Raw genomic sequence first — 22,236 nt, 5'->3', positions numbered from 1 at the left:
TTAGCTTTACATTCCGTCACTGATTGAGTAAACATACGAGCGCCACAAGCTAACATGGTGTTTAGCTTACTAGCTTTGTAGTTCATTACATTTAAATGTAATGTTACACTTTTTTATTAAATGATGATACACTTTCAAATCTAATTTTAAAAACTGTCGGCCATGTGTGGCTTTGGTAAGTTCTTTATTAGATTTTTTGAGTTGTAATATTAACCGGTAGCATTAGTGACATTAGCTAGCTAGCTAGCTAGCGTCACTAATGCTAACTAGCAAGCTAGCTAATGTCACTAATGCTACCTAGCTAGCTAGCTAGCTAGCTAGCTAGCTGTATATGTTACTCAAATTCGTTCGTTCGGAGCTGTCGGTATTGAAAATAATTAAATAATATTATTTAATCAATTTAAATCTAGTTTAGTATGGTGTGATTTTAATAGAGTTTAGACCTCTTTGTTTTTTTATAGCAAACATTTAGACTTTAGATCAAAGTAGGAAAATAACCGCTGATGTGACTAGTGAGACTGCTTTGCAAGGACATGAGTATTATATTCTGGATATAATGTTTTCATGCTCAAACACAAAAAGGGGATTCTTAAAAAAACCTGACCATAACCATATATATCCATATATATACTCTTGTTCATGTAAACACACTCAATGTCACAGACTTATTCAAGTGTCCCAGTAAGCCATGACAATTGAATCATTAAGATACATTGTATTATTTACACCTGAGCTTTTCCATTCAATGTATCCTTTATCCAAATATGTGAAAGTGAAAACAATGTCTATCTATTTGAAAAGTAGCTGAAACTTTTTGAATTTTTAGTGCAAATTCCTCCAGCTAAACCATGGCATTGAAATGACTGTATACCTTTGACCTCTATAATTTCCCCGGGCTTTGGTCGCTGTTGGTGTCGTGGTCGTCTCTCTGGTGCATGTTGCTGCTGCTGCATTTTGCGTGAAGTGATGCATCCATCTAGTGCACGTAGAAGTGGTGAGTAGGACATTTCCTAACATCTGCTAACAGAGAAAAAAAACAAACACCTGTTCAGTTGATTGTCTGTAAAGCAGGGTGTACCAAATGTGCCTTTCCCCCCCAACCAAACAAATCAAATCATCAGGGGTCAAGATACAGCTCAGTAAACCTGCTTCCTGGAACAGGCCTCTGGTGCTTTCATAGATCTTGTCAGTATGAAATGAGTGAAATCCCCTGGTAGGTTAGAATGAAAACCTGAGTCATGGTAAACAACACCAGATGTCTATCTAAAAAAAAAAAACATTATTATTGAACCCGTGTGGACAACTGTGTAGAGTAAAACTCAACAACCAATACCCCCTCCTAACATCTGTTACCGAAGTAGAGCTGTTTCCCGGCAGTTATCCTGCTTTGTGAAACAGGTCTCTGATTCAGGGGGAAACAGTCGGTACTACAAATAATAATAATAATAATTACAATGGGGGGTTTTTATAGCAAATGGTGTCTTCCTGTTTGGGCTTTAGGTGATGCAAAAAAACACAAGAGAAATAAAAAACTAAAGGAAATAAGATGTTCCCACAGGAGTGTATTCCTTAAATACCACTTTATTCTAGTCAAAACATAAACAGATGAGGCCAAATGGATCCCCTGAGAAATAGATAGGTTGTTTTGTTTGTCTTTGTTGCAAATTGTACAACACAGATACAAGATAGTTAATTAGATAACTTTGCTATCTTGCTGCTTTGTGCATACAAATATGAAACGACACAACAGCAGGTGTTTACATCGCATTGCAGTGATTTGTTTTGAGTTTATGTTGAGCGGACTTGATAGCCTGCTGTGCTGTTTACTGTTGAGAACTTAAACCGTACCGTTTTTAGATTGGATCAACACATTGTTCTGTGACAATAACAACATTGGTTTTTAGTGGGGGCCTCCAAGGGATGAGGGGATTAAAATTCCCTGATGGGATCCATCGGTTGTACTCTGTTTTATTGTTAGATAAAATGGATGATTTTTCTGCTTAATTTTGCAAGGCTACCTTTTCATAATGATACACAGTGTTGTAGCTTTTGCCAATGATTTATGAGTGGGTCCCCTTGTTGTTTATCATGTGCTTGTGCACAAAGATGCACATACACAAAGGTGACACAGTCCTGTCAGTGGTTTCATACTATTGCAGTGATCAACAGGTGGTTGCAACATGCCAAGATATGCTGCAATGCGTTGCCTTTGTTGTATGTCATACACCTCTCTCTCCACAGGGCACATTTAAATCACCCAGCCAGAACCTCGCTGTAAAAAATTGTGAAATATTTCTGATCACTTTCGTTGGTCTTTAGGAATGTTTTACTGTTGCAGATTTGAACAGATCAAAGCAACAACAACAAAAAACATATTAGATTTAGGTTGAAAGTTAGGATTGTGGCATTAAACATTAAGACACTTTCATAGATTGTGTTTGAAAGGCATACAAAAAGGTTTACGATAATACAAGAAGGCTGATATGGATACTTACAAGTTCAAAGTCGAGAGATATTCAACAGTTATTGCGGTCAGAAGCCTGAATGCTCTTGGAATCCTTTTGAAAAATCTACTCGCCAGGGAGGGGGTAGGATGAGAGGCCACATTTGAACTGCTTTATAGAAGAACTGTGATGGCTCAGCCTGCTTAAGGTGCACACCCTGCACCCATCATTTAAAGTGTATAGTCTTATTGCATGGTATCCACTTCTGGCTTCCCTCAAAAATGAGTAATAATAATAATATTCCAATAAAAAACTACCATTAAACAGTGAGCTCTAGCACTAAATCAAGCCAACATTACTGTAAGTTGTACAGATTAAGAATTCATAAATGTAATTTGGTTTGAGCAAATTTGACCGATTTATTATACAGGTCAACACATAATGTTTGCTTAAAAATGGATCCTAATTCAATTTCAGTTAATGAGAACGATGATGAATACTGAACGACCAGTACTCAGTCATTTCTTTGTGGTCACTGGAAATTAGACAAATGAATGAAAATATTCCTTCTTTTTCAAATTATAACATGAATCCAAAGGCTAATGCAAAGAATCCCCAAAACGTGGCATAACTATGTTATGGTTTAAAGGCTGGTTATAAAGTGTTCTTGGTTGGAAAAGCTGAAGGCAAATACAGTTTTCGCTCAGGAATTTCCACATGTCCCATAAGGTGACATAAAAGCAGCTCTTTTTCACCTCCTGAGTATGAGTTTCTTTTTTAGATAGATATTACAGCCCTTGCATATAATGCTTTTCATGTTCGTAGTCTTCACATGCTGCTATCATGTCGTCACTGTAAAATAATAATTGTCTCTAATGACACCTATAACCACTGAAATGTTAGCGTTAAAAGCAGGTGGTGCAGTTGAACTCATGATGTTGGCGATTAACTCTTTAAGTGTTCGGCCTACATAAAGTAACTATCCCTCAAGTGAATAATGTTACCCGATTATTGTATGAATAGAAACAAGATTTAGGCAATGCATTGCATAAAGAATCAAAAACAATAACATTGTATCCGCAGCATATACCAATGTGTTATTGGTAGGTTCAGGTATGTAAAGCTCTATTAGACATTAATGACTTCATGCACATAAACTAACGCTGGTAGAACCACACAGGTGATACACTTAAAACATCCTGAACTTCCACTTTTAAATAACAAGTGGTGAACAATATCCCAGAGTCATTCAATCAAACACGTTTCTGAATGCACCAAGTTGTGACTTCCACAGTGAACTTCCCAGTAGTAAGTAATGAGAGCTCTCAGCTGTTTCATTTCCTTAACCATCTGCTAAGTAACAACTGTTATCTATTAGTTTCTCCAAAACCTCTCCAGGAAAATATCTTATCTCCAACTCAAAATATCTGTATTTGCCCCACAACTCCAAACGTTTGATATCAAAGAACGATGCACGCTGTTGGTTAAAGTGTATTAATATATATGATTTTAGTTTTTCTGGGCTAAACAAAATGCCACAGAAGCTAAACTTCACTAATAATGATGATACTTTTGTTTCTATATGTTTGGATTGTGTTGACTAGTTTAAGCAGGGATGAATAACAATTTGCAATAGCAGAGAATTATAGCAAAGACATCTTCAAACATAGTTCCTCGGCTGACTGTCCACCGTGTATCCAATGGCTTTAAACCCTACATGAAATGCTAGAACAAACTCACATAGGAATAGAAAGCCATAAGACACAGTTGTGGCTTGAGTTTGAGGACAATAATACAAAATCAGTGACTGATGCCGTTTTGAAAAAGGCTGAAAGCTTGAAAACAGAAAGAGGGAAAACAGGGCCAGGCTGCAGAAAGCATTCAGGATTTCAAACTCACATCGGTATGAATAATTAACCAAAGAAACTGTAAGTGTTCATCTTAAGCCCGGGGGAGTAAAATGAAACTGTCTTGTTAGACTTTAGACATAAGGAATTGTATTTTTCACAGCACTAACCAATTGACCCCGACTCAATGCTTAAATCTTGCAGCAATATCCTGCAAGCTATTCAATTCCTCCGGGGGGGGGTTTACAGAATAATCTTTGATTATAAATGCCGTTTTAAATCAATGTCTACAGGGAAAAGGTGCAAAGTTAATCAAGAGGGTTCTGTTTCTGAATTCAGAACAGATTACATAAAGTATTTTTATATTCTGCAGCAACCCTCTGCCTGATTTCTACAAGCACAAAGAAGATCATTACCTCAGCATTTTTGATTCAGCCACTGGGCATAGAGAGCAGTTTTTATTAATGAGCAAAATATTGTTACAGATATATAATTCACATTTCCAAGCAAGTGGCTCTTGTGCCTCTTTAATCAAAGCCATCCTACTGATGAGTCGAGCATCATTAATGCACAGAAACACCACTAATATGCTTGATTTGATTTGCAATATAAGTTCAATTATACTCCCACAACTCTTTAACCTTAAATAAGTCAAATAAAGACTTTTCTGTACGTTGGACGTCGAACCATTTTCAACCCCTCAGTGAGCAGAGACTCGGCACTGGAGCTATGCAGGCCAAATCTGCTCAACCCAGATGTCTGCTCAGAAAACAGTAGCCTTTATAAAAACATGAAAAAATCCTGTGGACAGAGAGGAAGCAGGCTGGAGGACAGAGGAGGCATTTGTTTACATTGTATCAAGTGCAACGCTGAGATATTTGAGGCACAGAGGGGCCAGGTATTTGTCAGTCAGTGTTTCTTGTGCTTTTGCTGTCTCCAACTCCAAACAACAAAAGCCCCATTGAGACAGCCTCCCTTTTTTTTTCTCTCTCTCTGAACAAGCACACAAAGCTTCCTGTACTACGCTGCAACTGTCCAGGACTGAGAACCACTTCCAGTCTCTCTTCATGCACCTGTTTCAAGTTTTTCTTGCAGTGCAAGGGAGTGTAAACACTTTGTTAGATACTTTCACATATTTTAGCTTTTTTTATTTCTATTCAATCATGTCGTTGCAAGATGTCCTAATTAGAACTTAGTTCTAAAGACATAGAAACACAATGATCATAAACATCGAGCTGTTAACACACGTAGATTAATATCTCATTGGCCTCATATATGCTGACATCTGAAGGAGAACATTACCTACTGATTGAGGGAAAGTATTTACTCAATCAGCCTTTTCCAGGTTTGAAAAAGACCACTGCCACTGAGCTCCAGGGAGCCTGTTCTCATGCATGTCTCAGCATAAATTAGTGAAGCCCTTGTGTCAGACTCTGACCAGACAAGAAGGTGAATCTCAGCCACAGGGAGGATTAGCTTTAATCCCTAAACATCGTACATGGTCCCTCTCTGCTGGGAGGCAGTTCAGGGAATCATCAGTATCCAGATGTTTTTATTGGCTTTAGATTATGTTTAATATATTTTAATACATTCCTCTGTTCTTTAGACAGAAGAGTATGAGCAGTGTGGACATTTTCTCTTAAGAAATTGTAGATGCAAAGCTATAACAATACAGCAAATTACTAATATCCTACAATTTGACATTTAGACAAAGATAAAGGTGATAGCACCGGATTCCTTATCCTATGCAGTACTCTCTTCTCTTGTATTAGAAACACACCTAACCACCTTCCACTGGTAGACAGCACGACCAAATAACATTGAAACACTGCATACAACACATGAAAGCCCTAGAGTATCAGTAAAAGCAGCTTCTTGTCATTCTTGATAAAAAAAATATATATTGCCCGGCACACATTACACTTCTGAGAGAAACGGTGACCTGCATTCAGTGCCGGATGCATTCTTGTACTATAATTCTGACTCTTACCTCCTTCTCCCTCTCCTGCGTCCCTCGCTGGAACGAGTATGGCATCCCCTCAGCCTAATACTGTATGGAGAGACAATGGGTAGTGGGGGGGGAGGAGTTACTATGTGAGCAGGAGTGAGAGTGGGGAGACAGAGGGAGTGAAAGCAGTATGAAAACTGGGAGAGAGAGAGAGAGAGAGTGTGTGAGAGAGTGTGAGAGGCGAAAGGGGGCTCAGAAGAGAGATCACTCGCTCACAATACTCTCAAACCAGGAATCTGACGAAACGTTACATGAATGGCAATTCTTGGATTCCCCACCCCCCCCCTCTCCTCCCTCCTCAGATGCGATGTCAGAGAAAACAGCAACCAGAAATCCCTCTTCACGTGGGAAATGTAAGGAAAAGCAAGAGACTGTGAGAGAATGGGTCCTGATTTTAAACAAGTCCCTTTCTTTGGCTTTCTCTGAATGAGTTCTTAAGATTCCAAGTTGGCAGAGTGCCCATGGGTCCTGGATGGAAAAGGGATAAAAGAGGGGCTGAGGTAGGGGGGCTGTCTATTGTGTTTGTTCCCTTCCTTTCAGTCCTGGCACTCTAGTTGATCTTTACAGCCAGTTGCTGAATATTCCAGTCACTTATCCCTCAGTTGTATACAGAAGCTCACTTTATTTTTAAATAAATAATCTTCATCTGGATTGATTATGTTTTTCTCCCAACGATGACACAAACTTTGTTTTTGTAAACCTGCACATACATACAGTATTGACAGTTGGAGGTCCCCCCCGTCCCCCCAAAAAAAAAAAAAGAAAATGACCAAATGAGCAGTGGCTTCAAGTCAGCACTGATCTGAAGATCCTGGTGTCTTCACAGTGTCTTAGTCTTTGTTTGTGCCTCTTTTCTCCTTTCTTTGTCCTCCTAACAGTCCATCACTAGTAGAGGGAGAATCCTGTTTTGCCTGGTGAATCTGGGATGAAGACAGCAGGTGCTGTTGCCCCTCTCTGAGCCACATTCACTCACAGCTTTCTCCCCCTCCATCCATTTCCTCTACTTATACACCCTCCTCCCCCTGTCTATGTGAGGAGGGGGGGGGGGGGGGGGGTTAGCCGGGGAGAATGAGCTACTGTATAATGAAGCACAAGAAACACACCCAGAGAAAAGATAGTTTATTGAAGGTTTTAACCAGTGATGTGTTAATCCCGTCGTCCTGATCAGAATGGCTGATGAGCTGTGTGACACAGAGCGAAGGTGATCATGGGGGTGTAAAGGATTAATGCATCTCTTGTCAGTCACCACTGTGCTTCTCACCACTGCTGCATCAGTGCCGCAAGAGAAGCCCTGTTTTCACTCGCAGTCTATCCTCCTCCTCCTCCTCCTTCCCCACAAACCCTTCCCTACCCTCTCTCTGTCTTCCTCTTGCTTTCCCTCAAATAGACACACAGGCTCGGTTCATTACTATTCACCAGGTTTCACTAAGACACGCATCATTGCTCCGCTCTCTACAACTGTGTCGGGGGTTAGAGAGAGAGAGAGAGAGAGAGAGAGTACAGGGCAGAAGGAGATGAAGGTTAAAGCAAGAGACATCTTATGATAGAAAATAATAAAACACCATTGTGTTTTCTGTGTCCGGATGTGTGTACAAACCTTTTTACCAGACAGCTGCATGCATGAGTTGTTCTTCACGGGGAACAAAGCTTGTGCAGTCCTCAATGCAGGAATCTGTTTTCCTTTTTTTTTTTGTGGGGTTTTGAATTCATCCCTTGCCTTTCATCAAATCTGCTGAGGTTGTACACTATCACAGCATTCAAGTTATTATCTGTGCTGATATACTGACAAAGCATTTCATCCTTGAAAATGGGCACTGTGGTGGATTTCTATTCCTGCGTTGGCTAAGCCTTCCATACGCTCCAACTCTGTCACATCCATTTCAGGAAAACCTGTACTTCACTATGAAAGTAATCCTTTGTTGTGCTGCTTTTGATTTTCCTCGCTAGTCAGCTGTTCTCAACAGATCACAATGATTCCTAGAATTACAGACAAATCATAAGGGAGGAGAAACTGTGCTGCAGTGGTAACCTCCACATGAAATCATAAAGAATGTGATTGTTTCGATAAGGTGGGCTTTGCCCGGAGATGATCTCAGTTGCAAAAGCTGTGTGTCTATGTTATTCGCCTTGAGCTGATGTTCAGCCTTGTGGAAATGAGCGAGAATATTAGGAGAGAAAAAAAAAGGACTTTCAATTATTCTGCAACCTTGCTTTCTTCTTAGTTCATAGCATCCAGTGTTTCAGGGCGCAGCTGACTTCACTATAGTGGAGTTTGTTGTTGCTTTCTCTTTCTCAAGGTTTCAAGCAACAGATTTATCATTTCTACGAGGATTTGCAGTGGAGGCATTTACCCGTTCCTTCCTGCACGGAATAAGATAAATGAAATTGCAAACGGAATAGGACATTAAAGATGTTTCGTTTGTGGTTTCACAAAAAGTGACAGAAGGGTTATTTACTGTAATAAAATAGAGCTGCAATGATTAGAGAATCAACAAAATGATTATCGGCAACTGTTTCTATAATCAGTTAATCATTGTTTTAGGCCAAAGTTACAAAGTACCAGCTGTCTCACAATGAATAGTTTTCATTGTCTTCTATGATATTAGACTAAATCTCTTTAGTTTCTTCGCCATTGTTCAGACAAAGACTTTTGGAAATTGTGATTTTTTTTTTTTTCCCACAATTTTTTGTTAAATAAATAATCGTCAGCTGCACTTCTACAATAAACCTTGTGATCTCGACTTCACTGGCAACTGATGAGTAATATATTCCAGGATTTGTTGTAACATCAAATAGAGCTCACCCTACTCCCCTAAATCCCACCGAGAGGATTTAATGTCAGCTTTACTGCATCAGAAGAACTGATTAGAACAGGTTTCAAACCAAAATCTCAAGATTAGTCAAATTTGGAAGGGATATACTGTAGATTATATTCATTACAAATGTTTATTTTGAAGGATTAAGATGATTTCAGACATTTAAAAAGAGACATACTGTAGGTCGTGGTGCAAAACAAAGTGTAGATACGGCAACAAAAAAGTAATTGGCGACAATAAATTCATGATATGAATTGTAACCGTCATTAACAGCATTGAACATTGGAGTATAATTTGCCAATATGACAGGGATCAACAGATCCATCACTCCATTCATACGGAGTACAGAGGCTGACAGAAGCCATTATCTTCAGGGGGCTCCAGATGTGCGCTTTGAGGAATCCTGGCTGGGTATTCCTGATTGAAGCATCAATGCTCCACTGAACTTACATTTCTATTCACGTAATATTAAAGCCTTTACTGTCGGAGAATAAGGCTTTGCACTCAGTCAAATACATTACAAAACTCAAATGTAATTCTGAAAGACCTCATGTCCGCACATCAGAATACAAGCGCAGCATTCTTCTAAGATTAATCAAAAGATCTCTCCTGCAAGGTCAGGCCGTTTCCTCCCGCTCTCCAACCCCTGTCTTCTAGAAATGACGTTTATATGCTACTAATGTGCAAACAGCAAATATGTTTTGTTAGCAAACGTAACTCCCTTTTCGAGGGAAAGAAAACATAACTTGTTTTATTACACAAGACAACGTATTTCATTAATTTTCCTGACAATGTTCGCTCTTGAAAGACAAAATATGGCCTTTAGCATTGAAAACAAAGAAACACACACAGCTTGGTTGCAAGATAAGTTATGTCTTAAGGCAGTATTCAGGTGCCACACGAACATTAAAAAAAGTCTTGCTTGCTGTAATCATTCTTCCCGCTCATACGGGCCAGCACAAGATCCCGTTCTAATGTGCTTTCAATGTAAATGAGGAGACAAAATCAACAGTCCTCGTTCTGTGCAAAAAAATACATTCCAAAGTGTATCTGCAGCGAATATGACGCCTCAGCAGTCTGAGTGAGTGAGGGGGGGGGGTTATCTTTCAAAGTTGCAATTGGTGTAGTACAAAATTCCCTCTTTGTGCTACGATCCCTCCGCAGCTCAGCGCAGAAAACCTGTCTGGGGAAACACAAAGAGGGACAAAGTTCCTTTTGAGAGGTCTTCTGTAGCCAAACACTTTAAATCTGCTGGCCATGGAGTTTGTACCACACGGTTCATGGGTGTTGAGGATGTTGGGCCATTGTTGAGGAGATAGGGAGAGGGCTATTAGATACACCGCTACACACTGTATCCTGAGGGTCTAAATGATAAATGACTGCTGTATTGTTTATTATGAATACAGATGGGTATTATAGGTATTTTCTACGGAGGATCTATACATTTGTATAGGCAGTGCATTTTTTAAAGTTAGTGTGCAATTCAATTGGTCACTTGTTGCAATAGCAGAATGCAATATATTTATTCTTACTACTATTTTTTGTTACTACTATGTTTCTTATTAGTATTTATCTTCTGATGATGTTCCGACGGTTGTATTTGTGTAGCGGTTCTGCACATGCATGCATTTATGTATAAATGAATCACTGGTTGAAGAATATAATATGATTTATTTCTTCTTCAGCCTTAGATGTGCTTGCTACTATTTTTCATGCTAGTATTTATTTATATATTTATAAGTGATTCTTCGCTTCTTTAATGATGGTATAGGGAAGATTAGGAGAGGGGGGGAGAGAGAAGGGGGACGACATACAGCAAATGGCCAGGGGTCGGACTCGACCAGGCCGCTGTGGCAAGGACTCAGAATGTATACATGGGTCGCCCGCTCTACCTGGTGAGCTACCGGGGCGCCCCAGTATTTGTTTTTTGATGATGATGATGATCTGTATCAGCTGGCTTGTAATCACCGGCTGCTGTTTTAAGAGGGGTGCTGTGCATTATTCAAAGTATTGCATACTCATTTGCAAGTGCTGACGACCTAATTTGCTAGTTTCTCTAACTTTAACCACATGTGGCACTCAGGCTACCAATCCTGATCTCCAGTGTACGTCTGCCATCCACCTCGACCACCTCCATTACAAAAGCGTAGCAACTTCTGCACTTGTTGCTAGTGAACATGATCCAGGCAGCAATCGTGTTTCCCATCAAAACAAATGGAATTCTTTTTTTATATTAGCATATATTATCAAAAATAATTTGATAAAGAAAACAGTGGTTAAGATGTAAGTCGGCACTGGAATTCACTTAATCACTGTTTTAGCATCTTTTAAAATACTTTTAAAGAATTAGCCTGGAGAATGCTCCATAATAAGTGGCATAGAAATTATTCCACATGAAAGTTGCACTTAATTTTCTCTCTCAAACTTCTCTGAATAATTATACCTAAATAACTTTTTAATTTACTTGTGTACTAACTTTCACAAGTGCTTTGCATGGTAACCGCTCCACCAGCAGCTAGTGTGAAGGCCCAGAGCCTCGTAGAATAGCACTGCTTTGCCCTGCAGACATGTCTGTTTGCATACCACATATGCTTGGCTCTATTTTGGGCCTGAGGAGATGCGTAGGGGGTGCACTGCAGGGCTTTTCCCTCCAGAGCTACTGGGGACTAACTTCAGAAATGTGGATATGTGACAGATACATTTATCATTGCTTCAAGAAGGGGCCTTCGCCACGTCAACTTTAGCTAATCCCCTCACTTGTGTTAATGCAACTGAAGTATTGCCTGTCTGGCTTGACGAGTATTACACCATCATATTGTGACATCTTCCTTGTCACAGGCCTTGAAAGGTTTATTACTCTCTCACAGATAGATGGATGGATAGATGGATGTACTTTATTGATCCCAAATGTAGATATATATATTGGGCTTTGGAGGTATTGGCATGTAATCCATGGTATTTACTCTTCCTTTATCACATATGGCAACATGTACTTTTCTCTGCAGACCCTCTGGACCCTTAAGAAACACAATATATAGATAAAGCAAATAGTAGAGCAGGGGGAGAAGCAGAAAGAACAATCGGATTATGATTCCTGTCACACTGTCATGGCACATGTCTCGGGCCTCTGATTGAGAGTTGGCCAAATGTCAGCCTATGGAGATGAGACGGAGAGGAGCAAGCCAGTGCTGTTTTTATCCACTTCAAACCCTGTTACTGATGTCTTGTCTCTTTATGTGGCTGCCATCAGCAAACCATGTGTCAGACAAAAAAAACCAGATGCTATGTTCCGGGTGTGTTTGAGAGATAGAGATAGAGAGAGGGCATCATTATCTGTGATTGATTTTTGCCTTGAATTGTGGATGAATGCAATACTTCTACACCATCTAGTGTTGGAGTTGTGTGTAGAAAATGCACTTCTCTTCTCAAAGATGTGATTTGTTACTTTGTTATTTCACTTTGCTTTAGTCTGCAGAGTTTGACACTAGAAGGCTGTTTCACCGTTCATCTGCTGAAGAGGAAAAGTAGTAATGAGTAGTACTGTGGAAAGTCGAAGTGCAGCAGCTGTACACTTATTCACCTACTCACCTCCTCAACCTCAAGTACACAGTTTTCCAAGGTCCTTCTTCAGTAACTAGAAGTTGCTGTTGATCTTTAACACCCACCTCTAAGATCACTTTAGTTGACAATTACCTGGAGAAGTCATCTGGTGTTGCTCTATCTCCAGAAGAGGAAGCAGATGTTAATGAATGCCTCTTTGTATAAACACACTGATTTAAGTTACTCAATATGACACATGTTCCTGTGACTGTATCCTTTTACACAGTGGAGGATATGCCCGGATCCCACAGCTTTCCAAGCTAAACTGTGTAACTCATTGGCAAACATGCACTGCAAGGTGAAGATGCTGGTCATGTACTAAACACTGAGAAATCAGACAGCTAGATATGCATCATACTCATGTATTCAAATACAACTTAACTTGCAAAGTAGCTTATTAGGTACCAAGAAAGTAGCATGTATTCAAGAAGTAGTCGATTACTGAGAGCATACAATCGTACATTTAAAAAGAAATTATACAGTAAATCAAACACAAACACATTTGTGACATCATCATGCAAATATATAATACATACAACTCCGTGCCTTTAACGGGGGATCTCAGGGTCTTTCATAAAAAGTGTAAAGGTGACTAAATTCACATTTGTAATTATAAACCTGGTTTGTGATTTCTTTAGTTTCCTCGTTTCCACCTTGCCGGACGCCCATATTTGGACACAACCAGAGGAGCTTTGCTTCCCCCATGCAATCATTAAAGGGATTAGGTGTAAAGTCCCTTCTTTTATTCTTACCACTAAGGGCAAAGTAATATAACGCATAGATTTAAAAAATGGAATTTATAGATCAGTTAAGTGCAAGAAGTCCAAATATCTAAACAGAGTATCTGCCAGTTACTTGGCAGACTAAACATTGTATCATATCAAACATGTATCCATCCTGTCCATTGACCCACACACACATTCTGGAGAAGCAGAAGCAGACACCAGATCAAGTTTGATGAGTTATTATTGAAACTTCCCTCCTTTACACACATTAACTTCAGTGCAGCAGTCTACCATTCATACCCAAATGTCTTAGATAAAGAAAGCATGACGATGCTAACACGCTGATGTTTAGCAGGTACAGTATTATGTTTACGAACACCTTTAGCTAAGTATTTTAGCGTGCTAACATTAACATTAGCACCAAACACCAACTATGGCTGAAGCTGATGGGAATGTCATTATGTTTTGCGGGTATTTGGTCATAAACTACAAGTATTAGACACATTTAAATGTTTTACGTGATTAAAAGTCAGGGAATAACTGAAGTGATTACGATTTATCCTCTAGTTACCATGGATATATGTACCAACTTTCATTTCACCCAATAGCCAAGACATTTGGCACTTGCAAAATGTCAACCCCTAGATGACTAAAGTCAGTAGTCTGGGGACCATGAATGTGAGAACTTCATGGCAATCCATCTAATAATTGTTGAGATGTTTCGCTCTGGACCAAAGCCTGACTGACCGACATCTATCCACAGAGCCACATCGCTGCAGTGGCTATAAAGAAAGAGTAAAGAATTAGAAGCGTTGTGGGTACATGCACACTGGACACTGGGTGTCTATATAGTAGTATCGAATGAACAAGGAGCTATATAAAGTATTAAAACATTGGATTTCTTGCTGATGAAAAAACTAGCACGTGTGTGTGTGTGTGCACGGTTTGAAATAAAGTCATATACACAGAGCTGGAATAAGGCTGCATGAGGAGAAGAAGTGATGTGTTGGAAAGATTTCATAACAATTATTAAATGATATAGTAGAATCCTAAATTTAATTTCAGATGATTATTTTAACAAATACATTTTTTGCACATGTCATTTTTTAGCATCCAAGCTCCTTAAGTGATGCAAGGTTGTCCAGGTATGAAGGAAACAACAACCTGTCCATGTGTGTTGTTAGTTCCTGAATGATGCATCTTTCATTGATAGCGTTGGAAGTGCCATGACTTATAAATCCACACTTTCAGGTAGCATTTCAACACAGACTCTTTTTCATTGCTAATCATTGACACAATTCAAATAGTCATATTATTGTTGGAAGAATCTCCACTTCACACATTAACTCAAGAGGACATCCTTTTCAGTTAAGCAATCCAAAGAGGAGGGCGCTAAGCACTTTAAAAAAGATCAAGAAAACTCAAAGTATCCTCAAAACTCCCCAGAGGTGCTGTAAGATCGCAGACTGTTTCGCTGAGGTACGTCTGTCTTTACTGTGGTCAAGATGTTTGTGGACGAGCGGATCGTGACTCTGTTCAAAAGGAATTTCCATCACACGCTGACCTACTGGAGTGTTTTCTTCAGCTTTGGACTCTGCATTGCTTTCCTTGGACCTACAATTTTGGACTTGCAATGTCAAACAAGCTCAACACTTAGTCAGATCACCTGGGTGTTCTTTGCCCAGCAGTTCTGCTTGTTGATCGGCAGCTCTATTGGTGGTGTTTTCAAGAAGACGTAAGTATCATTTCTCCAGATTCTGCTGCACAAAAGAAAAACAATTTTGCCGTCAGTATAACAGCATTTGTCTCTTTTCTTTCTTAAAGGTTGTTCAGTGCTCTAGCTGCCTTATTTGTGTCTGCTCTCGTCATCTCTGTAATATTTGCCATAATCCCTCTGTGCAATAATGTTCTCCTGCTCGCCATCGCCATGGCTGTGTCTGGGTTTGCGATGGGCATTATTGACACCATCGCTAACATCCAACTGGTGACCATCTATCAGAGGGACTCTGCGGTCTTCTTACAGGTGAAAAAGCCTGCAGTACCTTCTCTGTAGAAACACTGACATTATAGCGTTTGCATTTACTGAATAATTAATAGCGGATTCAGAAATAATATAAAGTAGAATTTATAGAGCGTTTGATTTCTCTACAAATATAGCAAGTTAAGAAGTTTCTACATGTTATGTTCATTTTGAGTTATAAGTTGTGAAAAACACAGTAATTAATGTCTCTGGCCTTTGTCTTCTACATTTTTGCAGGCTCTTCATTTCTTCATTGGGTTCGGAGCCCTGGTGAGCCCACTGATTGCGGACCCTTTCCTCTCAGAGACGGGCTGTGGGAATCACACGGGGAATGAGACTGAGGTCATGCATCATTTCAGGAACCTGCTGAGAAACAGTCCGATTGCAGAGCACAATATAACTCAGAGCCACCTGCCCCACCACGAGGGAGGGGACGAGTCCAATGTGCACTATGCCTTCTGGATCATGGCGCTCATCAATGTAAGGCACTGAACAGAAGAGGAAGAAGAAGAGTTACTTTTTTTTTTCTTCTTAGTCTAATATTTTAGTTATTGGTTGAAAATGAAAAGTGAAAATATAAGTTGTGCCCCCTCAGCTGCCCGTGCCCATCGCAGTCCTGTTCCTGATGTATCGGGAGCAGCTGATCCCATTTTGCCAACAAGGCACTCCTCGTCTCCTGGACAAAGATGAACTGTCAATGGAGAACCAGCAGGGGGCCGAGGGCTCGGATGTGGAGCAGAAAGAACATGAAGCTGGAGGTAAAGACGTGGAAGAATTGATTTGTATACAGTATATGAATAATGCATACTTTCTTCTGTGAATTTTGAGTCTGTTTAGATGAAAACTAAATCACAATAAATGCATGTTGTGTGCTACAATCTGTCATTGTGTGACCTTCCGCTCTGCTACAGGTCATGGGGATATCTTTAGCTGCTGCAGGAATGATAACCTGCGCGGTCTGCCAGTATCCTTCTTTATGATTCATATCCTCGGTGGGATGGTGCTCTTCATGACCGATGGCATTGTGGTGAGTGACTGATGCACATAAATAATCAATAAATAAAGGTGCATTTCACTAATTATGTGTTCAACATCACATTTTACAAATGCAAATACAATATCTGCTTTACATAAAAAGCAGAAAGTAGAGCACAGGAAAGAACCTGCCTTTTCCTTTTTCAGGGTGCATACGCCGGCTTTGTGTACACCTACGGTGTGTCACCACCTATGTCCTTGCCTCATAAGACAGCGGGTTACCTGGCCAGTATCTTTTGGGCAGCGATCACTGTTGGACGTCTAGTGTCCATTCCTCTCTCGTACCGTTTCCAGCCTGTGAGACTGCTCATGTTCAACCTGGTAAGGCCAATAAAACATTTAGAGTGCCGTCTCATTATAGATGAGACAATGAAACTTGAAGGTCAACAATTAATTGATACTACTCTCTCTTCTTTGTTTTTACAGGCAGGTGCTATTGTTACTGTCCTCATGCTGCTTATTTTCTACACCAGCAACACCTTTCTGTTTGTCGGGACCTGTTTATGTGGGCTTTTCCTCAGCAGCATATTCCCCTGTATGCTCGCCTATACTGAAGACATCCTTGATTATCAGGGTATATTGAGTATTCTGTTTGAGTACATATTTTTTCCATTTAGTATCTACTGTAAAGATTTAATTTGGCAAGGTTAAATAAATAAAAAAACAGCAAAACTATCTGCCAAAGAGAGCTATAATAATAACTACAGTAATGCAATCACAGCGAGGAGATAAACCATACATTTCTTTTTGCAGGATGTGCAACATCAGTCCTGGTGACAAGTGCAGGGATGGGAGAGATGGTGATGCAGGTTCTGGTTGGCTCAGTAAGTCTGATGAGTGTCTTTGTTATTATATAAAAAGAGAGTGAGCAGAAATAGAGAAATATGCTTATAATTGCAAAAAAAGTAATGTACGCTATCTCGTCCCCAGATTATCCAGACTGAAGGCAGCTACAGCTTCCTGCTGTGCGGAATGATAATCGCCTGCCTTGGATTTATCTTCTTCATTGGTCTCCTGCTGTTCCATCGGATGCACAGAAATTACCTCTCAGGTACAGTATCGCCCAGCACCCTCGTTCACTGTTGCCTTAGGTTTGTTTTTTAATTCATTTCACACTCATCATCCCCCACTCGTGCTCCCTCTGCATCCCAACAGGAACAACGAAAAAGTCAGGCATGGTGGAGGAACCAGCAGCAGAGCAGAATGGATCTGCCAAAACAGAACAGAAAGAGGAGCCAGGGAGCAGCTGAGAGGAGCAGCAGCTGTGTTTTGTTCTTTTGTGGCTACTGTAGGGGAGGAAGTATTACAGAAATCTATCTTCAAAGAAGTTGCATCAAAGCCTACCAAATGAACATTGTGCTGATGTAGTTGTCTTACCTACTGTTAAAGGTTGTAGTTAAAACTCTTAGATTGTTTCTTCTGTTTTGTAAATCATGGAGAGTGTTCATTCAATTGTGGATTGGTCTGTTTTATAGTGCATCAGGATTCGGATCATGTAGAATACTTTTTAAATACTTAATTTGACTGTTTTTATTATAATCTTTTGTTTTCATATTTTTTAATGTGTTTTGACATATGTACATGTACAAATATAAATACTGTATGTGTGTATTAAAACAATTCTACTGGTACAGAGAACATAGTGTAGTTGTGATTGATACAGAAAAGAATGGATGCATACAACACTCGTGCAACAATTCAAATGTTTATTTTCTTTGCTTTCAAAATGAACTGGTCAAGAGGACAGCCTCAGGTTTTACATTGTTCAACATCCAATATGGAAGGAAGGACTTTGTACTCTAAGTTGGCCCCTGAGAACTAGGAACAAATGTAAAACAGTCATCCAGCCGCTGAACAGTTAACCAGTCAATCTGTAACTGCAGCTTTAGGACCAGTTACAACAAGAACAGGAGGTGTCAAAGACCAGACCAGCAGCGCAGTTCTCAAAGTAAGTCCTGCCTTGGCTGCAGTTGTAGAATTGGTTCTTGTTTTTTGGGTCGGGGTACATGCCACTGGTTTTGCCAGCGCAGAAACCGCTGTTCATGCCGCTGGTGCCCGAGCCCCCACCCGAGGACTTGCCACCACTGGAGCCTCCCCCGGAGCTTCCTCCAGAGCTGCCTGCGGGAGTCGTGCTCGCTCCAGCGATAGGAGGAAGACGAGTGGCAGGAGGGGCGCAGGCTGGAAAACACCACAAATTAATTATTTGATCAAATACATTTTCTGGAAACACTTAAAGATATTAAAAGTCTTACATTCTTGTTCCAGATTCAGGCCCTTTTTGAGAACATTAATCAGTGGGTATTTTCCCTGGTTACAGAAAGTGCCCATGTAGTCATCCATGTCAAGGGTCCACACCATGGCACCTCCAAAGTTACTCTTTTTCACCCAGTCAACCTGCAGACAGCCAGAAGGGGGTGTTGTAGAAAGCATTTCAAGTCAAAAACAGCTACTTCATTGGTAGACCTTGACATACTTAGTATGTCAGAAGAAGATGTAATATGTCCCAATACATAGTATGTCAAAAAATACTAGGATGTCCTTTGCATCTGGTTGCATCTTGCAGAATGTAAGCCAGCATGCTTTCTGCCATAGCGGAAATATGAGCAAGAAGGTTAAAATGTCAAGTGCAATGTTAAGACAAGATATTATGTCCTAATTGTATGCATACTGCATGCAACATGCAACATGCACAGTTTGCTGTTTTGAACGCAGTCACAGCGTTTGCTGATAACTGCAGCATGACATGAATAAAAATAAATATCTAAATGTGCTCCGGTCACATTCTGCTACAGCACTGAGGGAAAACTTTCACATTTTGTAATAACAAGTCTTGATGGATTATGTAGATTGGAAAACATTTTTAGCTCGGAGCTAATTCACAACAGCCTACAGATTCGCCTGTCAAACGGTAAAACAAGTATTCTGTGCAGTTCTCTTACCTTGATCTGGAAGCTCTTCATGTTGTCATAGCCCACCCACTGGTTTCCCTTGTAGGCATATGGCACATCCTGGGCCTGGTTCCAAACCTGAGTGGCTCCCTCTTTCAAAAAGCCACAGATCTGTAATTTTACAAAGCAGTGCATTAATGACTAACCTAGGAACTAAATTCACTTCTTCCTCCGGAGTCTGTAATACTGTGATAGACCAACATAACCCTAAAACTGAACCAACATCAACATTCAAGCTTGCTCCCTATTTGCCTTATAACAATAATAAGAAAGCATACCTCAAAGTAAGCGAGCTCTCCAGCCTCCTGTGTGTACTTTCCTGGAGTTCCAGCACCAGCAATAGATGCTCCAACACCATTGTTAGACGGGTTCCTCAGGGTGAATGTGTTGCCATATGTAGGGAAACCAACAATCAGTTTCTCAGCTGGGGCTCCCTGGCTCTTCCAGTAGTTCATGGCATAGTCCTGGAACAAAGGAATTGAAAATATACATGACTCTGGAACTGCGAAGCTTTTGTGGATGCTTTTAATGCAGATTGCAAGGCGTATTCTTTACACAAGCACGGGTTTGATCAATTAAAACAATGTGTAAGTACTCACCACGTTGAAATAGATGAAGCCGCCCTGGTCTTCGGGGCCTTTGAACAGGGGACTGCACTCGCCAGTCATGGGGTCCCAAGAGCCATGGAAGTCATATGTCATGACGTTGATCATATCAAGGGCCCTGGGGGAACACACAAGGTTGAGATTCAGAGTTGTTCTGTTCGACTGTGACTCGTTGTGTTGCTGTGGATACGATTGGGCACACCACAAGTATTGCTCCAAGTGCTTACTGGCCAAGCTTGGGGATCTCATAAGCAGAATCAATGTTGCTCTTTCCAGCCGCCACAGCAGCAGACATGAGAAGACGAGCCTTGTTGCTCTGCTTGGCCTCATTCTCAAAGGCAGCTCTCAACTCCTGTTGAATGATATAAAGTATTTAATGTTAACTGAACTCCAGGATTCATTATCCTCCATTTGTTACGCGATCAAGGATGTGAGTTGTTTTGCGTTCATGTATATTTCATTCGACACAGTGGAAACCCCGAGGGGATTTATTGTGGCCCAAAAAACCTTTGAGGCAGGTATGACATTATTTATAACTAATTGATACATTTACTAAACCAGGAACAAACAAACCTCGAGGAAAACAGAGTAGTAGTGTTTGTCCTGAGGAGGGCCTCCTCTGTTGGCTGGATACTCCCAGTCAATGTCAAGCCCATCGAACTCATACTTCCTCAGGAAGGAAATGACTGAGGTGATGAAGGTCTGACGATTGGCAGGGCTCAACACCATTTGTGAAAACCTGGTGTGGGAGCAGAAGTATTAAAACAGAACATGTCCACTATTTAAAGGGGCCACATGTGCAGATATCTGGAGATCATCTCACCCTGTAGAGCCAAAGTTCCATCCTCCAACAGACAGGAGAGTCTTCAGATTGCCGTTCCTGCCAAGGAATCAGACATCAGACAATATAACTGCGCTTCATTAGTGTAACTTAATTGTTCTTCACAGGGGTTATTTCCTTTTATTCAAGAAACACACGGTTTCCAGCGACTCACTTGTTCTTCAGGGCGTTAAACTGACCGTAAAGCTCCACATCGTTCCACTCATACGTGGCCAGTTCGTTGTTCTTAATGGTGGCGAAGGCATACAGAAGATGGGTACACAGGCATGGGTCGACGTCATTGGGCATGTATATGGTTGGAGGTGGTCTGTACTGCGCCCAGTTTGTGAAGTAGCATGACAGTATGAAGGATGAACCTTTGATTGAAAAGAAATGTATTATTTACAAGTATTGCAATACTATTTCTGACCATAAAAAGAAAATTAAACATACACAGTGTATCACATATTGCTTACCAAGCTGCGCGTGCAGCAGCAGCGCCAGAGCTGTGAAATTAAAAGTCACATGTTATCTTTGAGAGAAAAGACATTTACTGGTAATGTGCTCAACAACTAAAAGTGGATGCAATGTACTGTGTATCCAAATGCTGGAAACAGCAATTTCCAAGAAACCATGTGCCGCACAGATGAAAGCAAAGTGTTTGAAAGCAGCACTGACTTACCCGTCACAAACAGTACTTTACCCATGACTACCTTGTACAAGGAGGTCATGTAACACTCACTTTTATACCCTCCCAGTTTGCTCAAACGTAACAACATTTGGACATCTGCCATAACGGTGTTTATTTGCAAAAGATTGTTTCGGAGGAGATTATAAAATGTGCTCAGTCAAGGGGTAATATGTGATTACTTATCACGCTTAGACATGTTGTCCACAGTTCTCCTTGTGTGAAGGACTTAGCAAATGAAAAATTGCAGAACGATTGTTTTAGAAATTACACAAAACACCAAAAGAAGGAAATTGTCACATATGTTTGTTTTGGGAGGTAGATGAATGATATTTGACCAATTAAGCATGACTTGCCAAAATTGTAATAAATATAGCTCATATCAGGAAGAAAAATATTTAAATGTTTAAATTGGATTATGCATGCACAGCAAAACAAGTTGTTTGATTGGACTAAAGTGCATGAATCTATGATACCTTATCAAATATGCCTTTCATGTTGCACGGGAAGTGTCTCTGTTCAGCGGTGACATAAAGCATTAGAAGTCAACTGCTTAAACAACAGGCAAAATTGCCTTTGAAAAACTACTTAGACTGCGAAGTGTGACGATAAATACGTTTGACAACTCTAATCATGCTGAAGAGAGGGTCGTGATATGTCATGAAGAGGGATTGCATTAA

The 22,236-nt window shown here is 40.3% G+C and overlaps 2 protein-coding genes across 5 annotated transcripts; one reads left to right on the top strand and one right to left on the bottom strand.

Moving 5' to 3' along the window:
- Nucleotides 1-8: 8 nt before the first annotated feature.
- On the top strand, nt 9-18,065 carry mfsd4ab (major facilitator superfamily domain containing 4Ab). 4 transcript variants are annotated; one of them, XM_029436124.1, is made up of 13 exons: nt 9-175; nt 965-994; nt 14,551-14,691; nt 14,809-15,175; nt 15,265-15,463; nt 15,698-15,940; nt 16,056-16,218; nt 16,372-16,487; nt 16,643-16,816; nt 16,922-17,069; nt 17,249-17,319; nt 17,426-17,546; nt 17,651-18,065. In XM_029436124.1, exons 4-13 carry the CDS (start codon nt 14,946-14,948, stop codon nt 17,743-17,745), a joined length of 1,560 nt encoding a protein of 519 aa, XP_029291984.1. In that variant the 5' UTR covers nt 9-175; nt 965-994; nt 14,551-14,691; nt 14,809-14,945; the 3' UTR covers nt 17,746-18,065. The 4 variants fall into 4 exon arrangements, with proteins under 4 accessions (XP_029291984.1, XP_029291986.1, XP_029291985.1 ...); XM_029436126.1 differs by having other exon boundaries at nt 14,551-14,919; nt 15,026-15,175; XM_029436125.1 differs by lacking the exon at nt 14,551-14,691 and having other exon boundaries at nt 14,946-15,175.
- A 315-nt stretch (nt 18,066-18,380) lies between these two features.
- LOC115011145 (acidic mammalian chitinase-like) lies at nt 18,381-21,575 on the bottom strand. The gene is made up of 11 exons (XM_029436136.1): nt 21,551-21,575; nt 21,345-21,374; nt 21,044-21,245; nt 20,872-20,928; nt 20,622-20,787; nt 20,276-20,400; nt 20,043-20,166; nt 19,722-19,907; nt 19,435-19,554; nt 18,748-18,889; nt 18,381-18,673 (listed from the first exon to the last, which is right to left on the bottom strand). Exons 1-11 carry the CDS (start codon nt 21,573-21,575, stop codon nt 18,381-18,383), a joined length of 1,470 nt encoding a protein of 489 aa, XP_029291996.1.
- Between the last annotated feature and the right edge of the window lie 661 nt (nt 21,576-22,236).

Source organism: Cottoperca gobio, chromosome 7, assembly GCF_900634415.1.
Source record: "Cottoperca gobio chromosome 7, fCotGob3.1, whole genome shotgun sequence".
NCBI lineage: Eukaryota > Metazoa > Chordata > Actinopteri > Perciformes > Bovichtidae > Cottoperca > Cottoperca gobio.
This window is presented reverse-complemented; position numbering and strand designations above follow the sequence as displayed.

Coding starts and splice junctions, on each gene's coding strand:
- mfsd4ab (XM_029436125.1), top strand. CDS start 14,946: ATGTTTGTGGACGAGCGGATCGTGACTCTGTTCAAAAGGAATTTCCAT. Junction 15,176..15,264: donor GGTGGTGTTTTCAAGAAGAC/GTAAGTATCATT, acceptor TCTTTCTTAAAG/GTTGTTCAGTGCTCTAGCTG. Junction 15,464..15,697: donor ACTCTGCGGTCTTCTTACAG/GTGAAAAAGCCT, acceptor ACATTTTTGCAG/GCTCTTCATTTCTTCATTGG.
- LOC115011145 (XM_029436136.1), bottom strand. CDS start 21,575: ATGGGTAAAGTACTGTTTGTGACGG. Junction 21,375..21,550: donor TAAAGTACTGTTTGTGACGG/GTAAGTCAGTGC, acceptor TTAATTTCACAG/CTCTGGCGCTGCTGCTGCAC. Junction 19,908..20,042: donor GCTTCATCTATTTCAACGTG/GTGAGTACTTAC, acceptor CCTTTGTTCCAG/GACTATGCCATGAACTACTG.